General features: G+C 43.9%; 1 protein-coding gene across 5 annotated transcripts; it reads left to right on the forward strand.

The window, feature by feature from the left end:
- The first annotated feature begins 2300 nt into the window (after positions 1–2300).
- LOC105859975 (uncharacterized) lies at positions 2301–21696 on the forward strand. 5 transcript variants are annotated; one of them, XM_075998931.1, is made up of 6 exons: positions 2332–2378; positions 2943–3673; positions 7834–7924; positions 10273–10399; positions 11581–11712; positions 17245–21696. In XM_075998931.1, the coding sequence occupies exons 3-6, from the start codon at positions 7853–7855 to the stop codon at positions 18960–18962; spliced, it is 2049 nt and encodes a 682-aa protein (XP_075855046.1). In that variant the 5' UTR covers positions 2332–2378; positions 2943–3673; positions 7834–7852; the 3' UTR covers positions 18963–21696. The 5 variants fall into 5 exon arrangements, with proteins under 5 accessions (XP_075855045.1, XP_075855046.1, XP_075855044.1 ...); XM_075998930.1 differs by lacking the exon at positions 2943–3673 and having other exon boundaries at positions 2301–2378; XM_075998929.1 differs by having other exon boundaries at positions 2337–3673.
- Positions 21697–24093: the final 2397 nt, after the last annotated feature.

Consider the following 24093-nt stretch of genomic DNA (forward strand, 5'->3'; position numbering starts at 1 on the left):
TTGAATTGTTTGTCCTCACTGATCAATGAAAAATGCTGGCTAACTTGACTTACCAAACCTCAGGCTTTCCTCCCCCTCCCAGATCCCTGAACTTTGGACAGCTCTTGGTCAGTGAAATGACCACCCTCTCCTCCTTGCAAGCCCTCCCAAGACCAGGCTTAGGACAAAACATTCCCTGAAGAAGTGTAGGTCATGCCCGTTGCTCAAGCTCTGCCCCATACCTCGTCGTTCCTAGCCTGTTTCTTCTTCCATCTTAAAGAAAAGGTCTTTTCTGTGTGACTCTTGGATGTTTGGGGAGCTTATTTTTGGAGCATTCCCCCTATTGCAACAATCGTTTTCAATACAATTTCTTCTAGACTGAAATTGAATTTCTCTTTTTATACAGGAATATATTTTCTTCGTTCTATCTGTGTTAGAATATGTATATTCTCTTCTTTTTGTGGCAGAAGCTATAATACATACTTAATAGGTGAAAGTAGTTGGTAGTTTGCAAATGTTTTTTTTTTTTTTTTTTTTTTTTTGAGACAGAGTCTCGCTTTCTTGCCCAGGCTAGAGTGAGTGCCGTGGCGTCAGCCTAGCTCACAGCAACCTCAAACTCCTGGGCTCAAGCGATCCTCCTGCCTCAGCCTCCTGAGTAGCTGGGACTACAGGCACGAGCCACCATGCCCGGCTGATTTTTATATTATATATATTAGTTGGCCAATTAATTTCTTTCTATTTTTATGGTAGAGACGGGGTCTCGCTCAGGCTGGTTTTGAACTCCTGACCTTGAGCAATCCGCCCGCCTCGGCCTCCCAGAGTGCTAGGATTACAGGCGTGAGCCACCGCGCCCGGCCTGCAAATGTTTTTTGAAAGTTTAATAATTTGCTGAGGCCGGGCACAGTGGCTCACACCTGTAATCCTAGCACACTGGGAGGTTGAGGCTGGAGGATTGCTTGAGCCCAGGAGTTTGAGTTTGCAGTGAGCTATGATTGTACCCCTGTACTCTAGCCTGGGAGACAGAGCGTGAGCATGCCTGAAAAGTAAATACATAAACAAAAAAAAACAACATAGAAAATATGATGACATAGGTCAGAATGGCATGCACCTGTAGTGCTGGCTACTTGTGGGGGCTAAGCTGGGAGGATTGCATCAGCCCAGGCATTGGAATCTAGCCTGGCCATATATGGAGACCCTGTTTCTGAAATAAAACAAAAAAATACTAATAAAATGCTGATATCACTTATCATATTCTTCCCTGTGCCATGCCAGTACATTCTGCTCATTTTAAGCTGCTAATATGTTAATAATGGTAATTTTCATATCTAAACACCATATTTCCACCAGTTACCACCTTAGGATGGAGGAAGCCTTGTCAACTAAGGATGTGAGAGAAAAGCATCTGCTATATGTTCATTCAAAAACATTGCTGGCAGACATGAGGCTATCTAAATTTTGATAAGCTTTCTTAAGCGTTCCATAAAAGAGAATAATGTGTCTATTCCATACACTTGGAAATATTGCAGAATTCATGATTATTTATGTCAATATATCCAATGGTCTTCTGAAGACGATTTTACAGGCTTTGTTTTCCACTCCTGCCAGAGTATTGAAAAGAAGAAAACAAAAGACCTAAAATCTATTTGAATTTTTAAATAAAAGTATGTTTTCTTCCTAATTACGTTCATAATGCACTTACATGCATTTACAAGATATTGATGTGAACATATTATGATGTCAGCAAAATTTATCTGACAGGTATTTGTTACCTCCTCTCAAGAGTGTAAGGGAGTAATAAGTGTAAGGAACAACTACCTAATTTCTACCCATATTTAAGTTATTGCCTTTTTTAAAGGGATACTTGGTGACCTAACTTGTCACTGACCTTAGCCCTCCACGCCCTGGGTGTCGTCCCTGTGAAAGTCTCTGAAACTGAGCTCGGCCTGACTCTCCCTCCGGAGTGAACGGGGACTAGAAACGGAAAGGATTTCTCCTGTGTTGTGTTGGGCATCAGCATGAAATGCCACCTTCCGCCCAGGCGGGTTTTGCGATACACATTTTCGTTTGCCTGTGCTTTACAGAAAACTTAATTGCTAAACTTAATTTTAATTGCAGGAACTCTCCTGGATTCAAACCAACCGACGCTGACGCCGCCATCCAGATTCCAGTTCCCAGACCGCTGAATTGCTGCAGCCTCCCTGGTAGGTTTGGCCTCCCGAATGCAGAAAAGTGGAGCAGACAGGAGCCAGGTGGCAGGACGCGCAGGCCCCGCCCAGCCGCCGCCTCGGCCCCGCCCAGGCCCCGCCCACCATGGCGGCCCCGCCCCGGCCTCGCCTGCGCGCGCACTTTCCCGCAGACCCGGAAGACGCTGGCGTGGAGAGACGGCCACCCTGTGGCAGGTGAGTTTCCCTTCGTCCACAGAGCAGTTCCCAGCACTTCTGTACGTGGGAGCGGGAGACCTTTAGACCCTGAAATCCTCACCGCCCTCTGCCCCCGAGTGAATGTGAACGTCCCGGAGAGTCGGGTGTCGCTTCCCTGTGAGTTAGAGTCCACCTGAGGCGGGTCCTGCGCCCGACCTTTCTGCCTTCGGGCCCTGCAGACCGCGCTTTCCGGACTGTTTCCCTGCTGAAAGCTATTCGGTGACCCCTAACGCTCGCTCCGCCCCCGTGAAGTCCTCACCTGAGGGTGGGTCCAGGCCCTTCGGGTCCCCCAGCCTCGCCCTGGCCGACCCCTGGAGGGCGGCGCCGCAGCCCCAGGCCTGGAGAAGCCGCGTTTCTCCCTGGTCCAGGGATTCTGCGGACCCCACTTCTCTCCTAATCTGCTCCCCTCCACCTCCTCCTTGGGCCGGGCCCTTCTGCTCCGCAGGCCTTTACCAGTCACCCCTTCCTGGGATTCTGCGTTGGGGGAGGGGACCAGGGCCTGTGTTGTGACAATGTTTTCCATCCCAAATTCCTCCCCACTAGAAAATGTGCTCTTCTGGAGCTGAGCATGGTTTTCCTATTCCTTCCGTGTGAATATGTGGAGAAAGAGATGGACAGCAAGAGAGAGGAAATAGAAGAATGTAGAAAGAGAAAGGAAGAAGGAGAAGCACATGAACACACTACAAAGTAGAGGGTGAGGGAGGGATTTGCAAAGACACAGGAAGAGTGAAATCAGAAGCTGGAAACTAGCATGCGGAAAAAAGTCCCTGAAGCAAATTTAGATAAAATCTAAAAGATAAAATCTCTGGAGCTTCAGAGCTCTAAAGGACAGCAGACTAGGGCCATGGGCAGCACAGGTGGAGGCACCTGAGTCAGAGAGTAGGGGAGGGGACCTATGATTTGCAGCCAGGCCCAACAGAGTAGAAGAGGGAGCACCTGGTGACAGTAGAGCAGAGAGGGCACCACAGCTGGCGATGCCAGAGAGTGGGGACAAGGGGATGTCCTAGGGAAGAGGGAATTTTACCAGGAGAGCAGAGAGGGAGCAGACATGGGAATAAAGAGGCAGAAATACATGTGATTGGGACAGTGAAAAGACTGGGGAGAAGGAGCAACAAAGGCTTAAAAAGTTCCCAGAGTAGAGCATAACAGGTAAAGAGAAGCAGTAGAGGGAAGAAGGGGAGAAGGAGCAGGATAGAAGAGGGGAACAAAATGAGGAGCAGAAGCCCAGGAGGAAGCACCAAGGAGAAAAGGAAAACAGGAGCAGGAGAGAGGAGGTGAGTGAGAAGGAGAGATATGTCCGCAGTGAGGGAGGGAAACACAGTAGTAAGGAAAGAGGGGACCCTGGCTGCAGATGACTCTTGAGATGATTGGGTATGGTGATTAAGTTGTGAGATCGTTTCTCTCTTTGTAATCTAATCATTTTAGCTTTTGTTGGCAGTACACAGATGAAGTTCAGAATTGCACATCTCCTGTGTATAAGGCTGGGACATTAAACCATTCTGAGCATCACAGGCTCCCTCCCACTTATAGCCTGGATTCAGCAAAGGGCAGTGACTTGACTCATTCAGTTGTGGGTCAATGTCTTCCTTTTTCCTAAGATGGGATAGGGAGTTGGGCAGTGTATAAGATACGAGGAAATGCAAAGTGTTTTTCCTACTCCCACAATCAATACAGTAGTGAGCACTCAACACAGAATACTTCTCCTCTGGTCAGTAAACTGTGTGTGGATTACTCCTCATCAGCATGCTGTTCTCCAGGAGACACCGACAGGGTGTTCTGTAAGGATCCCATCCAGAGATGTAGGGCTCAGTTGCACAGAAGTGCCTCGCATCAGATGCCAGTCCCAGATCCCAAGTTGGGACCTGAACTTCTCACTGAACTTCTATGAAATTGGGTATTTCATGACCCTTTCCTCACATTTTATTAACTTGATAGAGCTGTTCAGAAGCTCTGGGAAACATTTAACTTGTTTACTCATTGTTATAAAGGATATTAGAAATCATAACACCCAGAAGCAGAAACTATTCTCACAAATTAATAAAAACCGAGGAGCGGGTTTTGGAAACAATGACATTTATCTGCATTTGAAGGGGGGGTTGCAGTATATGGGACTTAGTCCTTAAGCTGTGAGATCTGACCCTATGTGCAAGTCTATAGTATCAAGATTGGGTTAAATTGTAGGACAGCCAGGTGGGAGTGTCTCAGAGAACTGGCCATTGTGGGAAAAACCACACACAGGTTAGTGACTAGAGGTAAAATATTCTGTTTTGAGTATAATTAGAGTTTTTCTATGTCAAACATTAAAGGGAAGACATTTCCTTCCTCAGCACAACCCTTAAAATCTTGGTTATGTCACCTGTCCTTAATTCTTACCTCAAATTCTTTTTTTTTTTTCTTTTTTTTTTTTTAAGACAGAGTCTCGCTTTGTTGCCCAGGCTACAGTGGGTGCCGTGGCGTCAGCCTAGCTCACAGCAGCCTCAAACTCTTGGGCTCAAGCAATCCTACTGCCTCAGCCTCCCAAGTAGCTAAGACTACAGGCATGCACCACCATGCCGGGCTAATTTTTTCTATATATATTAGTTGGCCAATTAATTTCTTTCTATTTATAGTAAAGAATGGTCTCGGTCTTGCTCAGCTGGTTTTGAACTCCTGACCTTGAGCAATCCACTCGCCTCGACCTCCCTGAGTGCTAGGATTACAGGCGTGAGCCACCAAGCCCAGCCCTTGAATTCTTCATTTACCCCTTCCAGGCATGCTTGCACATCCACCATTCCATTGATCATTTCTTTCTCGGACACAAGTGACCTTTGAATTTCTAAATCCACTTTTTAATTTCCTGTCTTCATCTTTCCTGTCTACAACTTGGTGCACAGCTGATCATTTCTTCCTTTTTCTTCCGTTTGGGGACATCTCTCTCTCATGGCCCCATTACAAGACAGGGGATGAACACAGAACATAAAATAAGGACACAGACGCATAAGGACGTGGCAATGACTTGAGTGACCAATGCACCGGTTGCTTTATTTTTATACCCCCGAGACCCAAGGTTAGTTCCTTATACATGAGCATTTGAGCATAGCAGCATTATCAGTCACTTTGGAGTTGTTTGAAAAGGGAACAGTTTTCTATGGTCTCAGATCTCAAAACAGTTACTTGAGGCGCCAGCGCTAGACATAACTCAAAAACCAAGTCTGAGGCCGGGTGCGGTGGCTCACGCCTGTAATCCTAGCACTCTGGGAGGCTAAGATGGGCAGATTGCTCCAGGTCAGGAGTTTGACCCAGCCTGAGCAAGACTGAGACCCCATCTCTACTATAAATAGAAAGAAATTAATTGGCCAACTATTATATATCGAAAAATTAACTGGGCATGGTGGTGCATGCCTGTAGTCCCAGCTACTCTGGAGGCTGAGGCAGAAGGATTTCTTGAGCCCAGGAGTTTGAGGTTTCTGTGAGCTATGCTGACGCCATGGCACTCACTATAGCCTGGGCAACAAAGCAAGACTCTGTCTCAAAACAAACAACAAAAAAAGCAAGGCCAAGATAAGCAAAATTGAACAATGCAGCCATTAGAAGAACTTCTCGTGCTCTTTCCCAGCCAGCGTCTCTCTCCCAGACAGGGGCCGACCCCCACGGTTGTTTCTGTCTTAGGTCGTCCCCCCCCGTGGTGAGTCTTACCATTGACTACCAACCATCATATGGGGCTGGACCTTGGGAATGTTCTTCTTATCTTTATGGCTTCCAGACTCCCACCGTGGGGGCCCTCTGTGTGGGAGCTGGGCAACATTTGCTTATGTGCAGAAACTCTGGCCTCTTATTATGTCCCAAGGCAGTAACCATGTCTGAAGAACATGCCGGCTACCGCTGCGTCATGCAGGACAGGTATATTACAGGCTATTGTGAAAGGTTAGTATAAGGCATAATGCCAGAATCAGCCCCCATCTCTCTAAACTTTGAAAATTACTATGTTTTTGATTTTTCTTGTCATCTTCATCCCTCACCAGTTTCTTCATCTGATGTCTCCCAAGCTACATCTCTGAATGTAGGAATGTCCCATCATTTAGTGCTTGAACCTCTTGTCCTGTCTGTCCACACCCACTGCCTTTCCATATCATCTCACCTTGTGGTTTAAGCCCCTCTGGCATGTCTCCTTTTCCCTTGCAGCCCCCTCTCCTGACCTCTAGACTCCTGTGTCCAGTTGTGTCCTTAACTCAGTGCCAGGACGCCTGTCATTATGTCCTCCTTCGCATATCCAAGAGGGACTTTCTCAGCTCTCCTAAACGCGTACCCCTGCAGTCCTCACATCTCAGATTTGGAGGACCCTGTAATTCCTGGAGCTTAGTGCAATTTCTTGTCATATATTTAAGATATATAGGACAATTTTTGTATGAAATGAAAAAAATTGCGTGATTACTTAAAAGAAGTGTGGAAATACATTGTCTTGAAATTCTCTTGAGATGTGGGAGAAGTGAGTTTGCAGACCTGGGCCCTCCCTGCTCTCCTCCCCTGGACCCTTCTGGCCTCATCTCCTGCTTGTGTCGTCCTCCCTGGCCCTGCTCCAGCCACACAGGCCTCATCCCTTTTCCACGGTTGCTCCTGCCTCGGGGTCTTCTCCTGGGCTGTCCCTCTGCCTAGAACTCTCTGCATGTAAGAACCACTGGCTGCATGTAAGAAGCACCCTTCCTTCCCCAGGTCTTTGTTCTGATGTCACCTTCTCAGAGAGGACTTCTGTTATCCCTGACCCCATTTAACATTCCAGCCACACCTTGACCGCCACCTGTGGTTCATATTGGCTGCTCTGCAAGTTTCTTCTTGGTCCTTCACCTTTCAGTGTGTGGACACTGGTGACGACAAGTGGCAAAGAGAAGAGCAGAGGCAGAAGTAGGGAGGGATCCTGGCCTTGCCCCTCTGAGTGGAGCTCACCCCTGGCGTCACATTAGAGTGCTGAGGCATTTGGCAAATATTTACTCTCCTTGCCAGAGATTGCACTCCCCATAGTCAGGGTGGGCCCAGGCTGAAGAGTATTTAGAGTTGATGCGACTTTGTTTTCATGGTAGATAACCACAGGTCTGTGTCCTCCATTTCTGAAGGCTGAAATCAGCCTGTGATTCCTGCAGGGGTGAGGGGGACTGTGCTCTGCATTGGGTTTGGTCAGGGCCATACCTGTGCCCTGCAGGGGAGCTCAGCCCAGCCCAGCTCCCCACTGCTGCAGCGTGAGTGTGGGCTTCACCAGGAGGGGAGCCAGTTCTGGTGAAAGGGGTCATAGACTCACTAGTGGATCATCACCTATGAGTTTATTGTCCCTGCATCCCCCCTCGGTGTAATGGACAGGAGAGACCATCTTTTTACATGGGACGTCTTTTGCTCTTCATGGATTGTGGCACAGAGGGGGCGTGTGTTGATTCTCAGCATTGAACAGCATATTTTTGACATTCAGGATTGACTTTTAAAGATTGATGATGGGTGAGGAAGAATCCCAGATCAGGAGGAAGAGGAAAGAAAAGGAGTCAGGAATGGCTGTTACTCAGGTAAAGTAACAATCTTTGTGGATCCTTCTGTGTCTTCTTCCTCTCAAATGCCGGGCATTGGAGTTGCTAGTCTTCTCTGACTCTGAGCCATTGTCACTGACATGTTTGCTCCCACTCACCCATGCCTGCCTTCAGTGCCTCTCATCTCCACTTTGATTCCATGTCACCGTGACCTAGTCACATGACCTGGTGAAACAGCTCCATTGGGCACAGTCCTGGGAAGGGCTTCACACCGTGACATAGGTTAGAGAGGCGCTGTGGCCCCATTGTGTCAGTGTTGCTGAGCAGCAGGGACTGTTCAGGGGCCACTTCTGGGTGTCCTGTCAGCTCTCTGCAGAGCAGCGTTAGACAAGCTGCACTTGGAAGTCAGGGCTTAGCATGCTGAATTCTGGAAAAGGAGACCTGTTAGAGAAGATCTTTTCTGGTTTTTCTTTGAGACTGAGTCTGAGTGTGTTGCCTGTTCTAGAGTTAGTGCCATGGCATCGGCCTGGCTCACAGCAACCTCAAACTCCTGTGCTCCAGTGATCCTTCTGCCTCAATCTCCGGAGTAGCTGGGACTACAGGCATGCGCCACCATGCCTGGCTAATTTTTTCTATATACTTTGAGTTGTCCAGCTAATTTGATTGTATTTTTAGTAGAGACGGGGTCTTGCTCTTGCTTGGGCTGCTATTGAACTCCTGAGCAAAAACAATCCACCTGCCTTGGCCTCCCAGAGTGCTAGGATTGCAGGTGTTAGCCATCACACCCAGTTAGGGGAATCTTTTCTGTCTCATTTTCTACCGACTTTCAAGCTAAACAAGTGAATCGCTGTTTTTCCAATGCCAAATTATTTCTGACCAGGAATACTATGGAAAGATAGACATCAGTGATAGTGGTTTATTCCATCATCTATTTTAAAATATGACATCAACGTCAATGTCTGAGAGCAACAGATTGGTTCAGTTATTCTCAGTATATCCATGCCACAGAGACTATAGGGTTCCAGCATGGATTCTTTTTTGTTTGTTTTGTTTTGTTTTCTACACCGGATCTCTGGCTATCAAGACTGGAGTACAGTGGCACATTCAGAGATCAGTGTAGACCCGAATTCCTGTGCTCAACCCATCCTCCCACCTCAGCCTCCCAAGTAGGGAGGATATCCTACAGTGTAGGCACACATCACCATGCCTGGCTAATTTTTTGTTCCTTTTTATAGAGATGGGGTCTCATTATGTTACCCAGGCTGGAGTTGAACTTCTGGACTCAGTCTTCCCCCACTGACCTCCCAAAGTGCTGGGATTAAAAGTGTGCCAACTTGGAAAAAATTCTTCAGTGAATGTTTTGTTGTGATATTTTATAGTGCAAGTCTCAGATCATATATTTACATATAATATATGTCATGATATATTCATGTCATTTACCAAGCTGTTTTCTTTCTTTTTTTTTTTTTTTTTTTTATTGAGACAGAGTCTCACTCTGTTGCACAGACTAGAGGGCCATGGCATGAGCCTAGCTCATAGCAACCTCAAACTCCTGGGCTCAAGCAATCCTTCTCTGTCAGCCTCCCGAGTAGCTAGGACTACAGGCATGCGCCACCATGTCCGGCTAATTTTTCTATATATTTTAAGTTGGCCAATTAATTTCTTTCTATTTTTTTATTTTATATTTTTTATTTTTTTGAGACAGAGTGTCACTTTGTTGCCCAAGCTAGAGTGATTGCGGTTGCATCAGCCTAGCTCACAGCAACCTCAAACTCCTGGGCTCAAGCAATCCCTCTGCCTCGGCCTCCCGAGTAGCTGGGACTACAAGCATGCGCCATCTTCTCCAGCCAATTTTTTCTATATATATTTAGTTGGCCAATCAATTTCTTTGTATTTTTAGTAGAGACGGGGTCTTCGCTCTCATTGAGGCTGGTCTTGAACTCCTGAGCTCAAATGATCCGCCTGCCTCCACCTCCAGAGTCCTATGATTAGAGGTGTTAGCCACCCAGTGGCTCAGCCAGTTTTTATTTTCTGATCTTTTACAATCCACTATGGATACAGTAATCTTAAAGACACTCCCCATATTCTAGTTCAGGTACATACTGAATATCCCTTAGTGTGTCAGACAAAACATCTGACACCTCTTAGAGAAGAGAGATAAATCTGTGTTAATTTTTTTTTCTTGTATTGTCCACAAAAATGAGATCCACACTAATTTAGAGAATTTTATAACTTTTTACGGAAAAGTATTATAAAACACAAATATATTAATGTAGATCTGTCAGAACACTCATTTCAATCAAATCAATTTTTACAGCTCTCTTCTCATTTTATGTGAAGAGAGGCATTCTTCCCATCTCATTAGTGAACTATGTCTTACATTTTAGGGACATTTGACATTCAGGGATGTGGCCATAGTGTTCTCTCAGGAAGAGTGGAAGTGCCTGGACCCTGCTCAGAGGGCTTTATACAAGGCCGTGATGTTGGAGAACTACAGGAACCTGGTCTCCCTGGGTGAGGATAACGTGGCTCTCGACATCGGGATCTGCCTTGTGTGTGTCTGCATTTTCTCTGTGTGCCCCTTGGGAGGCCCTGCATTGCTTGACTGGGATGGAAGTCTTATTGCCTCAGAAATGAAAGCTCCATAATGCCTTCTTTATCTTTTTTTTTTTTTTTTTTTGAGACAGAGTCTCACTTTGTTGCCCAGGCTAGAGTGAGTGCCGTGGCGTCAGCCTAGCTCACAGCAACCTCAGACTCCTGGGCTCAAGCGATCCTTCTGTCTCAGCCTCCCAAGTAGCTGGGACTACAGGCATGCGCCACCATGCCCGGCTAATTTTTTCTATATATATTAGTTGGCCAATTAGTTTCTTTCTATTTATAGTAGAGACGGGGTCTCGCTCTTGCTCAGGCTGGTTTTGAACTCCCGACCTCGAGCAATCCGCCCGCCTCGGCCTCCCAGAGAGCTAGGATTACAGGCGTGAGCCACCGCGCCCGGCCCATAATGCCTTCTGGACTTTAAATGTCCCCTTTCTTCAAGTGTTCTGTCTTCTTCATAATATGTCATTTTGTGGTACAATGGTTTCCATATATAAAAAAGCCTTGTGGGAAACTTTAAAAATGTCCAGGTCCTTGTCTTCGCCTCCCAACCTTTCGCTTCAGTAGTTCTAGGGGAGAGCTAGATGTTTGCATAACTCACTTGTATACACATTCAGAAAGACGCCATCTGTGGATGAATTTGTGGAGTATGTTTCTTGTTCCATTTGTAATGTCCTCTCTCCTACCTAAATATAGGGCTTGGGGCCGGGCGCTGTGGCTCACGCCTGTAATCCTAGCTCTTGGGAGGCCGAGGCGGGCGGATTGCTCAAGGTCAGGAGTTCAAAACCAGCCTGAGCAAGAGCGAGACCCCGTCTCTACTATAAATAGAAAGAAATTAATTGGCCAACTGATATATATATAAAAAATTAGCCGGGCATGGTGGCGCATGCCTGTAGTCCCAGCTACTTGGGAGGCTGAGGCAGGAGGATCGCTTGAGCCCAGGAGTTTGAGGTTGCTGTGAGCTAGGCTGACGCCACGGCACTCACTCTAGCCTGGACAACAAAGTGAGACTCTGTCTCAAAAAAAAAAAACAAAAACAAAAATATAGGGCTTGGAATTTGGCAAAGCCACAGCACTTCTTAATTGATTGTTTTTCCTAGCAGGAATCTTGCTTCCTGACCTGAGGGTTATCTCTGTGTTGGAGGAAGGGGAAGATCCCTGGACTATGGACAGTGAAATGAAAACACCAGGAAACTCAAATAGGGGAGAGAGGATCCCAGGTTTGCATTCAGGTAAGAGCTCCGATGGGCACAGTGGAAGCCACACTATTAAACAGTGTTTGGAAAAGTTTGCAAGTCGGGGAGTTAAGTGGTTAAAGTTTACATCTTGTGAGCTCTAAGCAGAAATCTTTGCCCTATCTTACCATTCTGTTTTTTAGACATGTGATAGTTTATCCCTTTTCCCTCAAGGGTGCTGAAGCTCAAACAGAGACCAGGGCAAAGTAGAATAAGGATTCTAAAGGAAAACACCTGTCATCTGGCTTCTGTGAACTTTTTTTTTTTTTTTTTTTTGAGACAGAGTCTTGCTTTGGTGCCCAGTCTAGAGTGAGTGCCGTGGCGTCAGCCTAGCTCACAGCAACCTCAAATTCCTGGGCTCAAGCAATCCTACTGCCTCAGCCTCCTGAGTAGCTGGGACTATAGGCATTCTCCACCATGCCCGGCTAATTTTTCTATATATATGTTAGTTGGCGAATTAATTTATTTTCTACTTATAGTAGAGACGGGGTCTCACTCGTGCTCAGGCTGGTTTTGAACTCCTGACCTTGAGCAGTCCGCCCGCCTCGGCCTCCCAGACTGCTAGGATTACAGGCATGAGCCACCGCGCCCGGCCCTGTAAATTCTTTCCATCTGACTTCCCTATAATATTCTCCTGGTCCCTGGTGATCCACAGCCTGGCACTGTTCTGTTGTTCTCTGGCTCTTCCTTGCTGCCTGTGTTGCTGATGACCTTGTCCGTGGGTGTCCACACCACTGCCAGGGTATGTTGCTGCTCTTTGCTGCTCCTAACAGTGCCCTTCAGTGTGAGCCATCCTCACTGTGGGTCATTTACTAATTTTGTCTATGTAGTTATTCATCCTCTTCTGGTTATAATTATGAAGTTAGATTTATTCATTTTAGAGACATGCACATAAGGGTTCATTTATTACACAAGCACAACTCTGTATCTGCTAATATGTAAAGTTGGTGGTACCTCTGACATCATGCCCCTTTTGTATTCAAAGAAATTTTACAGTATCTTAAAGTTGTATGAGATTAGCAGAGGTAAAATTCATCATGTTTTTCTCATTCTTTGTATTTAGAATTGTCTCATTACCATGAATATTGAAAGTTACTTCTCCCTACCCTATTTTCACTGCCCTCCCCTTTTCTGTTTGTATGCATTTGACAATTTCAGAGATGCCTAATAACGTGTTTCCCCGAAAATAAGACGTACACGTAAAATAAGCCCTAGCAGGATTTCTAAGCATTTGAGCAGTATAAGCCCCACCATGAAAATAAGACCTAGTGATGGGTGTGGGTAGGCAGCAGTAAAGAAGACTAGCAGCCCTTCTCATCTGCCCCATGAGAGCTCATGAGATCGACATGAGAGATTGAGGCCAAGGGTTCTAAAGGAAATAGAGTCACAAGAAATTCAGGATGGAATTTGGGGTTTGTAGGGTTATGATGATGTTCCAGAAGAAGATGACTTAACTCTATTTCAGTAAATGTAAATTGTTTTACCGTACTTAAAAAAAAATAACACATCCCCTGAAAATAAGACCTGGGGTGTCTTCTAAGGAAACATAAATAACAGACCCTGTCTTATTTTCGGGAAAACATGGTAGAACTGGATTCATAGAATATTTGTAAATTAATGTCAGGCCTGCTTCACTTAGTGTAGTGTTCTCCAGGTTAAACCATATTGTAGGATATGAAGTAATTTCTTTTTTTTATGCACTGAATCATTTTTCTTTTATATTTAATATATCCCACATTTATCCATCTATGTGTTAGTGAACACCTCGGTTGCTTCTGCTTCTTGAGTATTTTGAATAATGCTGTTTTTTTTTTTTAACATGGGTTTGTATATTCCTTCTCACAATCGTGTCTTTAGTTTTTTTGAATATATACCAAGATGTGATATTATTGGCTTATAAGAAAATTCCCAATTTTCAATTATATGTTGAAATTTCAGACTGGTTTCCATAGCTTACACTATTTTACATTCCTACCAGCAGGGGTAGAATCTCTCCTTTCTCCTATTCTCAGCAATACTTTGTATTACAGGGGGATGTTTCTTTTATTAGTTTTTAAAATAGACATGCTAGTGGGTATTTTTACCTTGTTTTCTGTGTATTAGTGTCATATCCAGGAAATCATGGTTGAATCCAATCTCATAAAGCTTTTTACCTATAATTTCTTCTAAGAGTTTTATAATTTTAGGTCTCTTATTTACACCATGAATCCATTTTAAGTAAAATTTTTCGTATGGTGTAACCTAAGGGTCCAGCTTCATTCTTTTGCATGTGTATATCCATTTGCTTAGGAAACTTTTTTGTTTTCTTTTTTTTGAGACAGAGTTTCACTTTGTTGCCCAGGCTAGAGTGAGTGCCATGGCATCAGCCTAGCTCACAGCAACCTCAGTCTCCTGGGCTCAAGTGGTCCTCCTGCCTCAGCCTCCCAAGTAGCTAGGACTACAGGCATGCACCACCATGCCTGGCTAAATTTTTGTATATATATTTTTAGTTGTTCAATTAATTTCTTTCTATTTTTTGTAGAGACGGGGTCTCTTTCAGGCTGGTTTCGAACTCCTGACCTGGAGTAATCTGCCCACTTAAGGCCCCGCCCCCGCCCCCCCACCCCCAGAGTGCTAGGATTACAGGCATGAGCCACAATGCCAGGCCAGGTATCTTTCTTTTCTTCTCTTCTCTTCCTTTCTTTTTTTTTTTGAGAGAGTCTCACTCTGTTGCCCCATTAGAGTGCTGTGGCTTCAGCCTAGCTCACAGCAACCTCATACTTCTGCGAGCAGTCCTCCTGCCTCAGCTTCTCGAGTAGCTGAGACTTCAGGCATGTGCCACCATGCCCGGCTAAAGTTTTTCTATGTATATTTTTAGTTGTCCAGCTAATTTCTTTCTATTTTTTTTTTTTTTTAGTAGTGATTGGGTCTCACTCTTGCTCAGGCTGGTCTCCAACTCCTAAGCTCAAAGAATCCACCCACCTTGGCCTCCCAGAGTGCTAGAATTACAGGTGTGAGCCACTGTACCCGGCCCCTAGGACTGTTTGATGAAGGGATTGTCCTTTCCCCTATACATGGTCTTGTCACCATAGTTGACCATCATTAGACCATATATTTAAGAGTTTCGTTGTGAGTGCTGTTCTGTTCCATTGTTTCGTACATCTGTCTTCATGGCAGTACAGTACTGATTTGATTAAGGTAGCTTTGTAGTGAGTTTTGTCATCTGGCAATGTAAGATCTCTTGCTGTAATTCTTTGAAGTTTCTTTTCCTATTGAGGTGATCATGTGATTTCTTTTTAATATAAGGATAGATTCATTTTTGTATAAAGTTTCATTAGGATTTTGCTAAGGATTTCCATGAATATGTGGTATATTGTGTCTTTTATTGACATTTCACATCAAGTCTTCCATAGCATGCACATGGGACAGTTTTGCATTTATTTGTGTGTCCTCTAATTTCTCTCAGTAATGTATCTTACATTTCTGTTTACAAATCGTGTTCCTCCTTGTTAAGCTCATTTCTAAGTATCTAATTCTTTTGATGGTATGGTAAATCAAATTATTTACTTTTTTGGGGGGGCGTTGTTTATATTAATGTATATGAAAGAAAGTAATTTTAAGTAGATTTCGTATCCTGTATCTTTGAATTCGTTCATTAGTTCCAGCAGGTTTTTGTGGAATTTCTAGGATTTTCTTCGTAGAAGATTGTCATCTGAACAAAGATCATTTTATGTCTTCTTTTCTAATTGCATGCGTGTTATTTCTTTCTCTTTTCTCATTGCTTTAGCTAGGATTCCAGTAACTACACTTTGCCCTCCATATCCATAGCTTCTGCATGCACAAATTCAATGACGCCTACATCAGCCATCCACAGTAGATGAATCCGCACACGTGGAACCCAGGGATACAAAGGCAGACTATATTTTTCAATCTGTGTTTAGTTGAACCTGAGGATGTAGAAACCACAAATATGGACGAGCATCCCCAGAATGTGGTGTAACGGGGACCTGACCTAACACTCCCTGCATACTGAGGGACAATTGTATGTTTTATAGAAATAATGCAAGTAGACTTTGATTGTCTTTTTTCTCATCTTAATGGAAGAGCCTTCATTCTTTCAATTTTGAGTATCAAGATAGCTGTCAGCTTCTTTTTTTTTTTTTTTTTTTGAGACAGAGTCTCGCTTTGTTGCCCAGGCTAGAGTGAGTGCTGTGGCGTCAGCCTAGCTCACAGCAACCTCAAACTCCTGGCTCAAGCAATCCTCCTGCCTCAGCCTCCCAAGTAGCTGGGACTACAGGCATTTGCCACCATGTCCGGCTAATTTTTTGTATATATTAGTTGGCCAATTAATTTCTTTCTATTTATAGTAGAGACGGGGGTCTCGCTCTTGCTCAGGCTGGTTTCGAACTCCTGACCTCGAGCAATCCGCCCGCCTCGGTCTCCCAGAGAGCTAGGATTACAGGCGTGAGCCACCACGCCCGGCCTGCTGTCAGCTTCTTATATATGGCCTTTACTATGCTAACTTGATTCCTTGTATTCCTAGTGTGTGGAGTGTTTTAGTATGCATTGTTGTTGACATTTTTATTGGGGCTTTTGTACATCAACTGGGATGAATATTTGGTCTTCCTGCTATTGTGTTGTTGTGGAGTGTGACACAGATTGTTGTTTCTAAATTGCAACCCCCTTGCATTCCAGGAATAAATCCTTTTTGGTCATGATGTGTGATTATTTTCAATGTGCTTCTGAAAGTTTGTCTTGCCAGCAATTTGTTGAGGACTTTTGCATTTGAATAATGAATAATATTGCACTATGGGTTTCTTATCTTGTAGGGCCTTTATCTGTCTTTGCAGTCCAGGTAACACTGGCCTCATTGAGTTTAGAAGCGTTCCCTCCCTTGTTAATTTTTGGAAGATTTTAAGGAGTATTTGTGTTAATTTCTTTTTCAATATTTGATAGACTGACATTGCAGTCATCTATTTCTGTACTATTCTTTAAAGGGAGATATCTGATCACTGAATGAATGTCTTTGTTAACTGGTGTGTTTAGAGTTTCTGCTTCTGCATGCTCAAGTGTTGGTAAGTGGTGTATTTCTACAAATTGATTCATTACTTTTTTTTTTTTTTTTTTTAGACAGAGTCTCACTCTGTTGCCCAGGTTAGAGTGCCATGGCATCAGCCTAGCTCACAGCAACATCAAACTCCTGGGCTCAAGCGATCTTTCTGCTTCAGAATCCCGAGTAGCTGGGATTATAGCATGCACCACCATGCCAGCTAATTGTTTCTATATATTTTTAGTTCACAAATTAATTTCTTTCTATTTTTAGTAAAGACAGGGTCTCACTCTTGCTCAGCCTGGTTTCCAACTCCTAACCTTGAGCAATCTACTCGCCTCAGCCTCCCAGAGTGCTAGGGTTACAGGCGTGAGCCACCACGCCTGGCCTGATATTCCTCTCTATATGGTAGTCAGGTGGGGCACATGCTAGTCTTTTTCTCAGACTCTAGGAATGTCAGATCCATAGGTTCATGTCCCACTCTTTTCTTGCTTTCCTAGGGAGGAGCTGTGTCTTGGGAAATGATGCAGGAAACAAGCCCATTAAAACTGAACTGGGATTAAGCTTTCAGTTCCATCAACCTGAAATACAGCTATTTCAAGCTGAAGGGAAAATTTATGATTATAATCAAGTGGAGAAGACTATCAACCCTGTTACCTCACTTTCACCACTTGAAAACCTTACTTCTAAACTGAAAACCCACAGATTTAATAAGTATAAGAATGATTTTGTCAGTTCTGTCATAGAACAGAAAGCACACATTACCGAAGAACTCTACAGAGGTAATGAGCATAGCAAAACCTTTAGTGTGTCTTCAAGCCTTCCTAACCATGGGGTAATCCATACTGGAAAGAAGCCTTTCAAATGTAAAGAGTGTGGCAAGGCCTTCAGGCAAATTTCAGACTTTCTGAGACATTGGAGAATCCATAGTAGAGAGAAACCGTATAGATCCAGTGAGCCTGGTGAAGTCTTCACTGAAAATATACACCCATCTCGACATCAGACAATTCATACTCAAGAGAAACCTTACCAATGTAGTGAATGTGCCGAGGCCTTTATTTACAATTCATCTCTTATAGAACATGCACGTGTTCATACTGGAGAGAAACCTTACAAATGCACTGGGTGTGGCAAAGCATTCCGTCAAAAATCACAACTTAAAAATCATCAGATGATCCATTTGAGAGAGAAACCTTACAAATGTTACCAATGTGGCAAAAAATTTCGTTTTCGTTCGGTGCTTCATAAACATCAGGTTATCCATAATGCAGAGAGACCTTACAAATGCGAGTATTGTGGCAAGGTTTTCAGGTACAAATCATGCCTACCACTTCATCTTAGAATTCATACTGGAGAGAAACCTTACAAGTGTAATGAGTGCGGCAAGTGCTTCAGACGCAAGACATCTCTTACAATGCATCGGGAAACACATACTGGACAGAAACCTTACAAACTTAATGAGTGTGACGAGGTCGTCTGTCAGAACACAAACCTTGAAGTTCATGGAAACCACACAGGACTGAAACCTTACAAATGTAACGGATGTGGTAAGCTCTTCAATTACAATTCAACCCTTGCACGACATCAGTGTGTGCATACTGTAGTGAGGCTTCACAAATGTAGTGAATGTGGCAAGGTCTTTCGTAAAAAATCAAACCTTAAAAATCATCACACAATCCATACAGGAGAAAAACCTTACAAGTGTGACAAATGTGACAAGGCCTTTAGACAAAAGACATGCCTTATACGTCATCAGCAAACTCATACTGCAGACAAACCTCACAAATGTTCTGAATGTGGCAAGGTCTTCCGTCGCAAATCAAACCTTAAAAATCATCACACAATCCATACAGGAGAGAAACCTTACAAGTGTGATAAATGTGACAAGGCCTTTAGAGAAAAGATACTTCTTAAACGTCATCAGCGAACTCATACTGGAGAGAAACCTCACAAATGTAATGAATGTGGCAAGACCTTCCGTGAGAAAACAACCCTTAAAATTCATCACAGAATCCATACTGGAGAAAAACCTTACAAATGTAATGAGTGTGGCAAGGCGTTCCGTGACAAATCAAACCTTAAAACTCATCACAGAATCCATACTGGAGAGAAACCTTACAAATGCAGTGAGTGTGGCAAGGCGTTCCGTGAAAAATCAAAAATGAAAACTCATCACAGAATCCATACTGGAGAGAAACCTTACAATTGCAATGTATGAGGTAAGGTTTTTAGTCACATTTCATGCTGTGCTAAGCATCACAGAAATCATTGGTGGGAGACTCTGCAGACTCCTTTAGGGTGCAAACTCTTCACCATGAGTTCTAAAAGTAATCAACATCAGAGAGTCCGTACTAAACAGAATACATGCAGTGTATGTGGCAGAGGCTTTATCCAGGCCTCACCACTCACGACACATCAAAAGGTACACCTTCAATGAGACCACGCCAGTGAAATGTGTATCGTGAGGCTAATACCCAAGGAACATTACTGTGCAACATCTCAGGATGTATAGAAGAGATAAGTCCCTAGTTCTCTGCTATTAATCTATGATATTACGTGATGGTATAAATCAAAATACATTGACCCTCGTGACACGATACATATCAAAGATGCAAGGACATATGGACATGGTCACTTATATTAGTTTATATTATATTTAATTTTTTTTTTTTTTTTTGAGACAGAGTCTCACTTTGTTGCCCAGGCTAGAGTGAGTGCCCTGGCATCAGCCTAGCTCACAGCAACCTCAAACTCCTGGGCTCAAGCGATTCTGCTGCCTCAGCCTCCCGAGTAGCTGGGACTACAGGCATGCACCACCATGCCTGGCTAATTTTTTCTATATATATTAGTTGGCCAATTAATTTGTTTCTATTTATAGTAGAGACGGGGTCTCACTCTTGCTCAGGCTGGTTTCGAACTCCTGACCTTGAGCAATCCGCCCGCCTCGGCCTCCCAGAGAGCTAGGATTACAGGCATGAGCCACCGCGCCCAGCCTTATATTTAATTATTTGATGTTCTTTCAGAAGGCTACTTTATTCTTTATGACTTTCATCCTGAACTTTGAAATCTCTTTACATGCCTTCCTTACCAGCATTTTGCTGTGGTGTGTAGGAAAGAATCAATAGAATGACAGGTGTTAGCCGATTACTGAGAATCATTTCTATCCCATTTCCTGGAAGAGAAATGTCATTCCCTTTTGAGATTAATTTTTATTTTTATTTTTGTGGAGACAGAGTTTTGCTCTGTTCCCCTGGGTGAAGTGCAGTGGTGTGATCATAGCCCACTGCACCCTCTAATTCCTGGGCTCAAACTGTCCTCCCCACCCTACCTCCCTTATAGCTGGGACTACAGGCATAACACACCAGGTCCAGCTGAATGTTATCAGTTGTCTTTTAGAGAAAAAGTCTGACTATGTTCCCCAGGCTGGTTTCAAACTTTGAATTGCAGTGATTCACTAGACTTGTCCTCCCAGCATGCTGGAATTACAGATGTGAGCTACTATGCTGTGTCCTTTCCTATTAAATACTGCGTGATTTAGAGAGGATGGCTGTGGGCAGAGAATGATATAAAACTGTGCCGCCAGTCTTACCGCCTCATGCATTCAGCACACACTTCTCCTGAAAGAGGACACAGTGGGTTACAGGAAAGAAATGCTCTACCAACTCACAGTGAAGGAACAGGCCACAACTTCTGGACCCTGGGAATTTTATGGGAAGAGAGTAATATGTTCTTTAGGACTAATTATGTTGTTTGAGTAATGCAGCAATGCTGGTTGTCACCTTCTCCATGGAATGGCAATAGCTGTCATTTAGCAAAGATTGATGAAAAAATTGTATTGTTTTGAAGGTGAAGAGAAAAAAAGTTGTATCAGAGTAGACAGTTTAATAAAAGCTACCAGGATTGCGTGTTCTTGATAAAGATTCGCATCTACTTCTTGGCATTGCAATCTTCAAGTATTTTATTCATAATATATGAAAACCCTCAATTTAAGAAAATTTAGTATTTTTTTCATACCTATAAATGAATCACAGTGTTTCTAGCAACATTGTCTTATTCCCAGAGAACTGTTTTCACACAGTGAGGCTTTCTGAGGGAAGCACAATAGTCTTCCAGCTGGACCAAAAATGGCTTCAGAGGAACTGGGATGTGTGACTGGCTTGGGGTGTTAAGATTATTAAGGGTGGGTGGAGGTCAAGTACCCGCATGTTTGATTTCCAGCTGCTGCCAAAGGAGGGAGGAGCACTCAGGCATTGTTGGCCGACCCAGGTGGGCAGAACAGGAAGAGGGAATGCAGAGGTGTAAAAGATACTAGTAGTCAGTATCACACAATGTAGTCTGAGTAAATAAGGGAACACTGAGTGTTTGTCCCTGAAACTCCCGACTTGGTCTTTAGGAAAGACCCCAATTTTTCTCCTGATTTTAGCTTAATATATATTCCTTTGTTGGCTTCACACATATGTCATCATAGTACGACTGTTTAAATGTTTGTGAAATACTATTCAGTTAAACTGCCTAAAATATTTCAGGAGAATGAAAATTATTTTGTGGAAGTGTTTATTATATAATGTAAGTATGGAATTGTAATAAAAGGATTTTTCTGAGAGTATGGAAATGTCATTTTCAGAGTATGGTATTAAGCAGCATATACAATGGTTCATTTTCCCGTCTAATAAAATTTTCTGCTCTGTATATGATTTTTTTGGTTATTTCTTTCCTCTTTCATACATTGTAGGCCAGCATGTATGTTGAATGCATTTTTCCATGTGTTACCCTAGTGAAAAAATTAGGGAGTTTGTTAATAAGGGCACTATTTGAAGAGAGATTTTGTGTCGTGTGTATGCACACAGGACAATGGTAGGTAAAAGCTAAATTCTCTATAAATGAAAAAGCAGTGCCTCTTAAAGTCTGTGGGGAAAGCATTGGAACAATACAAGGTAGTGAACTGTAATTTCATATTGTGGGCCTTATGTAACATCAAGATACTTGAAAATCAAATTGTGGAGGTTAATCAGCATCTGCAGAGGTAAATGAACAGGTGATAAGATGGAAAACGCCCCGTATTTTAACTTTGTGACAGGGAGATGACCTCCATTGCTGAATGCCCGGAGGCCATTCTGCCACTTGCCACTAGATGGTATTTCGTTTCAGAGTGAGAATCTTTCAGGAAAACGATGTTTTTGTTGCGTGTACCATGAGAACTGGCACCCAATAGATTTGTTTCCATCCAAAATTACTAATAAGAACATTTTCTTTTAATAATTTCAAGCTGGGTGCAGTGGTGGACGCTTATAATCCCCAGTCTCTGGGAAGCTGAGACAGGAGGATCATTTAAGTCCCGGAGTTAGAAATCACCCTGGGCCACATAGTAAGACCAGAAGTGATTTGTGGGGAGCAGCCAAGGTTTGGACCTGAAGCAGCTGGTACATGGTTCTCTCAGGGAGGATCAAAAATTGTGTGTAGATACCTGTGGCCGCGTGGTCTGAGAGAGAATAGTGGGATTCTACAGAGACATAAGACACGGAACAAATAGAAGGAAGTGAGGCCACCCTCTTGGCCAAGTGAGCAGTAGCCAGGGTGGTGCCCTCCCATGGGGAAGGGCAGGTGAGAGGTGTCCAGCACGCCACACGCCCCCTGAGCCAATCCCATCTGAGCTACAAGAGGGCCCCTCTACTGTCTAGGCCTCCACATAAACACAGGGCGCTGCTTAGCGACTGCACAGTGGCATTGCTCCAGACAGGTGGTACAATGTGGTTCCCCGGCGTGCTGACCCTCAGCAGTGCAGCTGTGGCCATACTTAGAGCCCAAATCCAGAGTGCAGAGTCTGCCAGGGGCCAGTTCTGCTGCTGATACCACCTCATGGCTGCCAGACGTTGACACGGGCCATTTTTCTCTGTCATCTAAAACTTCTTAGACATTCTGGGAGCTGGTGTGTCTGGTCACCCATTTTGATCCTCTCCATCCATGACCCCCTCTACAGTTCCTTTAGTAATTTCTGACTGGGTGCAGTGGCAGCTGGGGTGGGAGGACCTCTTGAGGCCAGAAGTAGGAAACCAACCTGGAACACAGTGACACCAGTCTAAACAGTGATTTCTTATGTCTGCTGTACATTTTCCTTTATATCAGTAACATTTAAGGTAAGTGTTTATTAATTCTTTCTGTGTAAGGACTGATGGGATTGCCAGTTCTTGAAATAAATACTGATGATATCGTCATTTCACACATGAGGAAATGTAGTACAAAAACGGGCTGAAAGACTCCTCCAGCCACATTCCAGTAAGTGGCTGGCTCAGGATCTAATCTATGTTGTTAGGCTGCGAATTCAAGTTTCTTAACCATGGAGCTACAGAAACAAGGCAAAAGATTGAAAGAAACAACTTCGATGTTGTTTTGTTGTTCTTCATTCTCCTCCATGTAGGACAAGATCAGGACAGAAAGTCCCTAAAGCTGCCGGGCGCGGTGGCTCACGCCTGTAATCCTAGCTCTCTGGGAGGCCGAGGCGGGCGGATTGCTCGAGGTCGGGAGTTCAAAACCAGCCTGAGCAAGAGCGAGACCCCGTCTCTACTATAAATAGAAACTAATTGGCCAACTAATATATATAGAAAAAATTAGCCGGGCATGGTGGCGCATGCCTGTAGTCCCAGCTACTTGGGAGGCTGAGACAGAAGGATCGCTTGAGCCCAGGAGTCTGAGGTTGCTGTGAGCTAGGCTGACGCCACGGCACTCACTCTAGCCTAGGCAACAAAGTGAGACTCTGTCTCAAAAAAAAAAAAAAAAAAGAAAGAAAGTCCCTAAAGCTGATAGCCAGCTTCGGGTTGATATAAAACCTGAAAATTTCTCATGTTCATACCTGAACACAACCAGCCTGCTCAAAGTTAACGGTAATGGTGTCTTGCTTCCTGGGTTGATGAATCTCCTTTGCTCGCTGATACCAAGCTCCTTAAGGAAGGGAGGACTATCCTGCAGACAGGGTAAGCAATAGTACAAACGCTGGAGATCTTCCAGACCTCAGACGCTCTCCCTGCGACGCCCGGCGGGGATATCAGGACAACTTAGTTTTTGACTATTATGTTGATGTTACCTTTTAATTACTACTTGTGTTATCTAATTATGACCAAAGAATTCACGCAGCTGTGTGCATGTTTTTTTCCATGATCAGCAGGAAAATGTAAAAGAGAAAAATATTTTCCTGAAAATAACTCTAGGTATTATTGAATTTAATGATTACATAGCCCTCTGACTTTGGGATTTATAACCACATCTTTCTTTTTCTTTTCCTTAATTTTCTCCTCATCACTCAACTTGAAAAGTCATATCTTTTAACAGTTAGCAATGTTTTCTATATGTGCCAG

This window comes from Microcebus murinus, chromosome 32 (genome assembly GCF_040939455.1).
Source record: "Microcebus murinus isolate Inina chromosome 32, M.murinus_Inina_mat1.0, whole genome shotgun sequence".
In the NCBI taxonomy this organism is placed as follows: domain Eukaryota; kingdom Metazoa; phylum Chordata; class Mammalia; order Primates; family Cheirogaleidae; genus Microcebus; species Microcebus murinus.